Source organism: Cavia porcellus, unplaced genomic scaffold, assembly GCF_034190915.1.
Source record: "Cavia porcellus strain 051 isolate PalLab524CR breed Dunkin Hartley unplaced genomic scaffold, mCavPor4.1 scaffold_22, whole genome shotgun sequence".
Taxonomy (NCBI): Eukaryota; Metazoa; Chordata; class Mammalia; order Rodentia; family Caviidae; genus Cavia; species Cavia porcellus.
In genome coordinates this window covers 62,521,113-62,530,530 of record NW_026947505.1, presented here as the reverse complement: position 1 = coordinate 62,530,530, position 9,418 = coordinate 62,521,113, and the positions used below count along the sequence as shown (strand labels likewise).

At 47.6% G+C, this 9,418-nt stretch overlaps 1 protein-coding gene across 1 annotated transcript; it reads left to right on the top strand.

Annotated features, from left to right (window-relative positions):
- Positions 1-5,770: 5,770 nt before the first annotated feature.
- On the top strand, positions 5,771-9,059 carry LOC134472144 (uncharacterized). The gene is made up of 2 exons (XM_063233280.1): positions 5,771-7,113; positions 7,609-9,059. Exons 1-2 carry the CDS (start codon positions 5,962-5,964, stop codon positions 7,951-7,953), a joined length of 1,497 nt encoding a protein of 498 aa, XP_063089350.1. The 5' UTR covers positions 5,771-5,961; the 3' UTR covers positions 7,954-9,059.
- Positions 9,060-9,418: the final 359 nt, after the last annotated feature.

Below are 9,418 nucleotides of genomic sequence, written 5' to 3'. Positions count from 1 at the left end.
TAGCAAATCTTATTTTAAAAAGGAAATAAAAACTCAAATTCATGCAATAAGGGATGAAAAGGGTAAAATCACCTCAGATCCTGTGGCAATATAGAAGATCATCAATACTTATTTCAAAAACCTCTACTCTCATAGGCTTGATAACACAGAGAAAATGGACAGATTCCTAGAAACATATGAATTACCAAAACTGGGTCAAGAAGATGTAAAACTGCTGAAAACCCAATTTCAATGAACAAAATTGAAAATTTAATTAAATCCTTACCAACAAAGAAAAGCCCAGGTCCAGATGCATTTACTGTGGAATTCTACAAGAAATTCAAAGAAGACTTAATGCTGGCACTCCTCAAACTCTTCAATAAAATTAAGAAGGTAGTAATTCTCCCTGACTAATTCCTGGAAGCAAAAATTACTCTAATACCAAAACCTGAGAAAGATGCAACCAAAAAAAGAGAACTACAGGCCAATCTTCCTAATGAACATAGGTGCAAAAATTTTCAATAAAATATTGGTAAACAGAATGAAGCAAATCAAGAATATTATACACCATGACCAAGTGGGATTCATCCCAGGAATGCAGGGATGGTTCAACATACAAAAATCAATAAATGTAACCCACCATATCAATAGAGTCAAACATAAGAATCAAATGATCATTTCTACAGATACAGAAAAAGCTTTTGATAAGGTCCAACACTTACTTATGATAAGAACCTTACAGAAAATTGGAATAGATGGTCCTTACCTCAATATGATAAAAGCCATCTGTCATGGTTTATATCTGTGTCCCCCAGGCCTCATGAGTTTGCATTGTACATTTGTTATTTGTTCATTATCTAGTGCTTGGATTGATGGTGTTAGTGCGACACCACAAAAGGGTGGAGCCAGGATGTGATGTAATGGCAGGAAGAAGGTGTGTCTTGCTCTTTGCCAGTTCCTGTTTGCTTTTTGCAGCCACCATGAAATGTAGCCCAGCCATGCCCGCCTGCCTTGGAGTTAACTGAGTGTGGACTGAAACCTCCAAAAACTGTAAGAAATAAACCTTTCCTTTCCCAATTTGGGCATCAGGTATTTTGTCTCAGCGATGAGCATAAAGTAACTAAGACAGAAATTTGGTACCGAGTGTTGTACTCTAAGAAAGTAGCTTCATCATTTTGTGTATTATAGCAAACCTGTACCGCGGCTTACTAAATGTTTTCTTTTCTTAACTGATATGTTAAGTGACCCAATTGATATGTTGAGCAATACTCTCCCCTGTAAAGAATTGCAAGAATTTCACTTAATTGAAATGTTAATCACGGAGCGGCCCTCTACAAACAAGAAGAGTGGTGCTAAAACAAGCTAACAAGGGCTGTTAATCACGGGTAGGCGCCTCTAGTCTTCGCTAAAGAACTAAAGAAGACAAGAAGGCCCACTAATTTACACATTGTTTGAAGTAGTGTGTTTATATGCAGGGAGATTTGCCCATGAGTTTAACCTTTTTACCTAACCTTAGTTACTCTTCCCACAAGATAGATACTCGCCGTTTTCCTGTTCTGTAGCGCGCCTTATTGCCTCCCCCCACCCACCTATCTGGGCCATAAAGAATTTGGGTTTCTGGTGACCTCTCCCCGACCTGGTGATGATCTGTCATAAAATGAGCCTGCCCCAATTTTAAGAACTGTTTAGCTTCAGAGAAATTACCGGGAAATACTGTGGCCCAAACCCCGATCGGTGCTTTCCTTTTGTTCTGTATGTATCAATGGGTTAGATATCAGGTCTTTGTAAAACTTAAGTTCCAGCATCTCATAACTCGTGACCCCTTCGCACTCACTGGCGAAGACAAGCTGTCCTGGGATAATTAACTCTCCACTTTCTTCTCCAAATATTGCTGCAGACGTGACACTCTGAGATAATGCCAGTCTGCAGGATGGGAGTAATTTGAGCAACACCAGGAACTCCCAGGACTGTCAGAGCTAAGTGGACAGCAATACAGTTTCCAGATGCGGGTCAACAGGTTTAATGGCCTTACAGGTTTTCTCCCCACTTTCCCTTACTTTTAAAAACCCCTTTCCCCAGTCTTGGGCGCGCAGTCTTTGGTTTGATCCAGGAGAGACTGTGCCGCCAGGACTGGCTCAATAAAGCCTTTGCCACTTAAGTTTTGGACTCTTGTTTCTGTGGACTTTATACCGGGGCCCAAGTTATAACATTTGGGGGCTCGTCCGGGATGGAAGCAAGACTCCAGACTCATTTCCGAACATCTGAAAGTAAGTGCTCTGGAGGTTTTGTTTGGGCCGCGGTCAATTTGTAATTTTGAGGGGACGCCCTCAATTTGGGAGTGGGAACCACCCGAGGACAGAGTCAGTTGGTTTGTCGGACAAATTCTGTCCATCTGTAAATCTGCCCCGGGTGAGGAACCACTCCGTTCGGAAGGGGACGCCCTTAATTTGGGAAGTGAAGCCCCCGAGGACGAAGTCAATTGGTTTTTGCCATTTGTGACTCCGCCTGGGTGGGGAACCACTTCATTAGTTAAATTTGTTAATTCCTCCAGATCCCAAAATTTGACTAATTTTTGAGCAAAGGCCATTCTGCTGCAGCTTGTCTTGTCTTGTCTCGTCTTGTGTGTCGGTCTGTGTGTTCATTTGTTCTAATTGTTCCCCTTTTTGGTCACCTAACTCTAACAGAGCCTTCTTTCTTAGGAGCTCCTTCCTGGAATTCGGAGTGGGCAAAGGTGATTCCGACCGTTTGCCTAGTCTCTGTAGTTTTTCTGTTTAACCCTAACTTTGCCTTTTAAGTTTTTTTCCAGCAAAACCAGCGACACCACCAGCTATGGGTCAGAACGAGTCCATTATGGGTCGGAACGAATCTGTTCCCAGCACTCCCCTTAGCCTTGTCATTGACCACTTTAAAGAATTCCAGAGGCGAGGTGGGAGATATGGGGAAAGGGTTCGCAAAGCCAGACTAACAACCTTTGTCACACAGGAGTGGCCCCTGGGGACCCAAGGAGTCTGGCCCCCTTTTGGGTCCTTTGATATGGAGACAGCTCGAGCGGTCCGCCAGTATGTATTTGGGCCCCCCGCTCACCCCGATCAGATTGTCTATATCCAGGCTTGGATAGATACAATCTATGATGCTCCCCCTTGGATTGAGCCACTTCCGAATGGAGTCCTAGCAGCCCTCAAACCGAAATCCAAGGCTGAAGAGGAGACCTCCAAGCCCAACGCACCTCCAGTCTTACCTCCGAGCGAAGACTTCTCCGACCCGCTAGACATCCTTCCCTTACCCCCTCCCCCGTATCCTGCCCCTGAGCCACAACCTGACTCCACCTCGCCCTCCCCGCCTCGGCCCATTCGAACCCGCCGCCACGCTCGACCAGAGGGACCTCTGGAACAGGGCCACGAGGCAGCGCCACTGTGTCCTCTGCGGGAGGTCCCAGCCCCGAGTGGGGGCTCCATGTTTGTGTACACCCCCTTTTCTTTCTCTGACCTCTATAACTGGAAAAGTCAGAACCCCCCTTTCTCGAAGGACCCAGAATCTCTGATTAGCCTTATAGAGTCTGTTTTCTCCACCCACCTTCCCACTTGGGATGACTGCCAGCAGATCTTACGCATCCTTTTCACGGCTGAGGAAAGGATGCGAATCTGCGCTTTGGGGCAAAAGGGAGTCCGAGAACCGGATGGATCTCCATCCACTGATCGGCAACGAATTGAGCACTTGTTCCCCTCCTCCCGACCCGAGTGGGACCCTAACACGGATGCAGGTAAGAAGGCTCTCGATGAGTATCGCCTGAGGCTCTTAGATGCACTTCGTGCGGCTGCTAAGAAGCCCACCAACCTTTCCCGAGTGAGTGCAGTGCAGCAGTTAGCCGATGAGTCTCCAGCGGTGTTCTTAGAGCGCCTTTTAGAGACCTATAGATTATATACTCCAATCAATCCGATGGCACCCGAGAACGCACGAGCAATTAATATTGCTTTCGTGTCCCAGTCGGCCCCTGATATTAGGAGAAAGTTACAAAAGCTTGAGGGATTCGAGGGAATGCCTCTCAGCCAGTTGGTCGAGGTCGCACAAAAGGTTTTCAACAATAGGGAAACCTTGCAAGAAACAACAACCAAAAGGATGACTAAAGTACTGGAATTACTTTGCGAAAAAGAAGCCAAGAGGTCAGCTAGCCCTAGGAAAAAAGAAGCTCGAGGTAAGCAACCTCCTCTAGACAAAGAGCAATGTGCGTACTGTAAGGAGATGGGACATTGGCGTAAGGATTGTCCAAAGTTAAAGCCTAAGACAGAACGAGAGACTAAGGCCCTGTTGTCTCAGAAATGAGGAGGTCAGGGCTCGCCGCCACCCCCCGAGCCCCGGATAACTCTCCAAGTGGGGGGGCAACCGGTGGACTTCCTAGTCGATACAGGAGCTACCTATTCTGTGCTGACTCAACCATTAGGAAAACTGACCAAGCAATCTGTCAATGTGATAGGAGCTACAGGGGGCCGAAAATCGTACCCAAAGGTGACAGCTAGTCTGGCTCGACCTGGACATAGACTGGTCCAACATGATTTTCTCTGGGTCCCTGAGTGCCCGGACCCCCTTTTAGGGCGGGACCTTCTACATAAATTACAGGTGCAAATTGACTTTGTTACGAATGAACCTAGACTGAAGCTAGGGACTGATACCCCCTCAAAATCAGAGGGTATTAGAGTGTTGGCTCTTGTCCCAGAAGGAGAAAGTTACCGCCTGCTGGGAAATTTGTCTGGTGCACCCGAGTTGTCACGGACTGACTTAGAATTAGAACTGCTAAACAAATGGAAACAGGAGATTCCAGAAGTCTGGGCAGAAAACAACCCTCCAGGGCTAGCAGTCAACCAAGTCCCCCATGTGGTGGAACTCTTGCCTCAGGCACGCCCCATCTGCTTAAGGCAATACCCAATAAGCCTGCAAGCCCGGAAAGGAATTAAAGTCCACATACAGAGACTAAGAGACAATGATATTCTCATTCCTTGTGTCTCTCCCTGGAACTCGCCCTTACTCCCAGTTCAGAAACCGGGGACGAATGACTATCGCCCTGTACAGGATCTCCGAGAGGTTAATAGACGAGTGCTGACTCTACACCCAACAGTGCCAAATCCTTACACCCTGCTCAGCCTCCTTAATCCGGAGAACACCTGGTACTCTGTCCTGGACCTGAAGGATGCCTTCTTCACCCTGCCTCTTGCTCCGGTGAGTCAACCCCTATTTGCCTTCGAGTGGACTGACCCAGATACAGGGGTAAAGGAACAGCTGACCTGGACACGTTTACCTCAGGGCTACAAAAACTCTCCCACCCTTTTTGACGAGGCGTTAGCAAAAGATCTCTTAGGATTTAGAGAGGAACACCCCGAGATAGTGCTCCTTCAATATGTAGATGATTTGTTGATAGCCTCAACGTCCCTAGAAACATGTCAAGAGGCAACTGAGGAGTTGTTAAAGACTTTGGGACGATTAGGCTATAAAGTCTCGGCTAAAAAGGCTCAACTGTGTCGCCAGGCCGTGACTTACCTGGGCTATAAATTACAAGAAGGAAAGAGGACTTTATCAAAAGAAAGAATCCAGGCCATATTACAAATCCCATCCCCAGAAACTAAGAAACAGGTGCGGGAGTTTCTGGGAGCTGTCGGATACTGCAGACTATGGATTCTAAACTTTACTGAAATCGCTCGCCCATTGTATGACTCTTTAAAGGGAGAGACTCAAAAGTCGCTCGACTGGACAGATGAGTGCGAGCAGGCTTTCCAACAGCTCAAGCGAGCTCTAACTGAGGCTCCAGCCCTGGGGCTCCCTGATGTTACTAAACCCTTCACCTTGTTCGTAGATGAACTCAGAGGCATAGCAAAAGGGGTTCTAACTCAAGATATTGGCCCTTGGAAGAGACCTATAGCCTATCTTTCTAAAAGACTCGACCCAGTGGCAGGAGGGTGGCCTCCGTGCCTGAGAATTTTGGCCGCTGTGGCAATGCTACTCAAAGAGGCTAAAAAGCTCACTTTTGGACAAAAGATTTCTGTGGTAACCTCCCACAGCCTAGAGACTCTTATTAAAACCCCCCCAGAAAAATGGCTTTCAAATGCCAGAATTCTACACTATCAGGCCTTGCTTCTAGACCCAGAATCAGTAGTTTTCAAGACCTCCTCAGCTCTAAACCCAGCCACTCTCATGCCCGACGATAACCCAGAAAACCAACAGATGCCTCTCCATGAGTGTGCTGACATTCTCGAGTTACAGCAGAACTTGCGAGCTGATCTAACCGACCAGCCTTTTAAGGACGCTTACAATTATTTCACCGACGGAAGCAGTTTCATTCAGGACGGGAGGCGAGTGGCCGGCGCAGCAGTGACCACCGAGAAAGAGGTACTCTGGGCTAAGCAGTTAGAGCCTGGCACTTCTGCCCAAAAGGCAGAGCTCATTGCTCTGACAGAGGCATTAAAGCTAGCCTCAGGAAAGAGGGTAAACATCTACACAGACAGCAGATATGCTTTTGCTACTGTACATGTACATGGAGCTATTTACCATGAACGCGGTCTCTTGACCTCGGCCGGGACTAAGATTAAAAATGCCCCACAGATCCTAGACTTGCTAGCAGCTGTCTGGCTACCTCAGCAAGTCGCTATTATTCATTGCAAGGCACACCAAGTGGGAGATGACCCCATCATCATAGGAAACAATTTGGCCGATCAGGCTGCCCGAAAAATAGCAACCACATCAGAGGGGCCTGCAGAGGAAATGACTGCCCTGATGCTAGTCCCTCAAGCCTTGTCAGAGCCTGTTTATTCGAAGACAGATTTACAGCTAGCATCTCAACTTGGAGCCAAACCCCGCACTCCAGGGGGCTGGTATCAGCTGCCCGACAAGCGAGTGCTGTTACCCGAAGCACTAGGACGAGAGCTTTTGCAGCAAGCTCATCAGGCTACTCATTTAGGAGGAACTAAACTAGCAGAATTGTTCAGAGATCGATTTTTCATTCCAAAGCTCTCCAAACTAACTGCCTCTCTGAGCTCTAGATGTCCACAGTGTTTGTTGGTCAACCCAACCAGGAAACCTCCACTGGAAACCACCCGGTATCGAGGAACCTCCCCAGGAGAACACTGGGAAGTGGACTTCACGGATATGGTAAAACCTGGCTTACAGGGACACCGCTATCTCCTGGTGATGGTAGACACATTCACTGGCTGGGTAGAGGCCTTCCCCACTAAGTCTGAGTCAGCCCTAGTTATAGTTAAAAAGCTACTACATGAGATTATACCCCGATTTGGCCTCCCATTATCAATGGGGTCCGACAATGGCCCGGCTTTTATAGCCCAAGTTACCCAAAAGTTAGCCCAAGTATTAAAAATCAGTTGGAAACTCCATTGTGCCTATCGGCCACAAAGCTCGGGACAAGTAGAGCGCATGAACCGGACCATTAAGGACGCTTTGACTAAGCTGTCTTTAGAAACTGGTGACAATTGGGTGAGCCTTCTTCCCTTTGCATTGCTGAGGGCCAGATGCACCCCATATATTTCTGGGATCTCCCCCTTTGAGGCTATGTTCGGGAGACCCCCACCTATAGTTCCTAAGTTGTCAGAAGACAAATTAGCCGAAGTAACTAACCAAGATCTCATTAAGTCCTTACAGAGTCTCCAGCCTGTACTGACCTCAATTCACCGGCTGTTCAGACAAAAACATCCGAACCCCCCCTTGGGAACGCTGCCCCAAGCGTCAATTGAGCCAGGAACGTCGGTCCTGGTGCGACGACACCACCGGGATTCGCTTGAGCCGCGCTGGGAGGGACCGTTCACCGTGGTGCTCAGCACTCCCACCTCCGTCAAGGTAGCAGGAAAGACTGCGTGGATCCACCACACACAAGTCAAGCCACTAGAAGCTACAGACGACGAAAAGGGTCCCCGATGGACAGTACAACGGACTGGTAACCCATTAAAGTTAAAGTTTGTAAAGGACTCTCAGCCATAAAATTATGTCTGTACTATGGTATTTGGCTTGGTGCTCGATTATAATTGTAAACCCCGGGAATGGGGACTGGATTGTTTCAGACGAGAAAACTAAAAGGGAACTAGGGAGAGCTAAAGGCACGATAAATCAAGTCACCATTGACCTATGTATACTTTTCAATGGGATAATAATTAATGATGACAGCCCAACTGGCAGGGTAGGTGGGTCGGTCCACCGTAACCTCTGCTCGGGCCGTGGGCCTAAAGCTCTGCAAGTTATGTTTCAACTCAAGCAGGCATCCCTGTATGTATGTCCTAAAAACCAGCCTGACCCCAATTATAATGTGTACTGTGCCTCCGATCCAAAACATCAATATTGTTATTCGTGGTCATGTGTCACAGGAGGCCTAGATGGATACTATAACTCTGAAAAGTACCTCGCTGTCAAGTACATAAGAAACAAAAACTGTTATGGTGTTTATACTTGTAACCCAGTCCAGCTGACCTTTCTAAATCCAACGGATTTTAGGTGGCTGGGGCAGGGACTTACTTACGCTGTTAAAATTTATAAATCTGGACATGATCCTGGAATTAGTATCAATATCTTATACAAGCCACCTAGAAAGCCTCCTGTAGTCATTTACAGGAGAGGACGCCGCCCAGTGACAGACCCCACTCAGAAGGCACCCATTAATTTCCCACTCAGTCGACCCCGGAGGCACACTCCAACGACTAAAGTGACTGAGGCCACATGCAACGGGAGCATTTACCACACAGACCAGCCCCAGATAAAGCTGTGTAAATGGAGGGGGGAAGGGGGCATCCCATACTGGATAGAGATTAGAGTGCCTAGCCTCGATCCAACCTCGATGCAACCTTCAACAAGGGCTACAAAAACTGGTTTGAGAAGGTCTAGACGGGCACAGACTGAGCCCAAAGCCTCCGCCCCACCTTCAATGATAGCGGAAATATTCCAACCTTTGGAAGTAGCAGCTGAGCTACTTAACAGTTCCCTTGATAGCGATTTAAAAATCCCATGCTGGCTGTGCATGTCCCCAGAGCCCCCCTTCTATGAGGGCTACATCACGGTCACTGATAAACTAGCCTCCGATCCCTCTAGATGCAAAATGCTCCTTCCCCAATCGCTATGGAAAGGCACCAGTTTAGAGGGGATAACTGGTACCTGCATATATCATTTTAGCCACACAGCCCCTGAGTATTGCGACCTTTCTCACTCTTATCGCATCACAGGAGCTGGTGACGCTACTCCCCTAATAGCCCCGGCCAGCCATTGGTGGGCTTGTACTTCAGGATGGTTCCCTTGTATGATTTCAGAAAAGTTTGTTGTTGACCAGGATGAGGTGTGTGTACTAACCCAGGTTCTGCCTAGAATCTACTGGCACTCCGAGGAAGAAGGAAACCGGGTTCTCATCCCAGCCGGTCACCAGATCAATAAGAGAAGTCCAGCCCTCCCTATTATGGCTGGG

What these genes read in the sequence shown, in the direction of transcription:
- LOC134472144 (XM_063233280.1), top strand. Translation starts at nt 5,962, where the DNA reads ATGCTACTCAAAGAGGCTAAAAAGCTCACTTTTGGACAAAAGATTTCT. An exon ending in AAGTGGACTTCACGGATATG is followed by an intron (nt 7,114 to 7,608) that starts GTAAAACCTGGC and finishes GATCTCATTAAG; the next exon opens with TCCTTACAGAGTCTCCAGCC.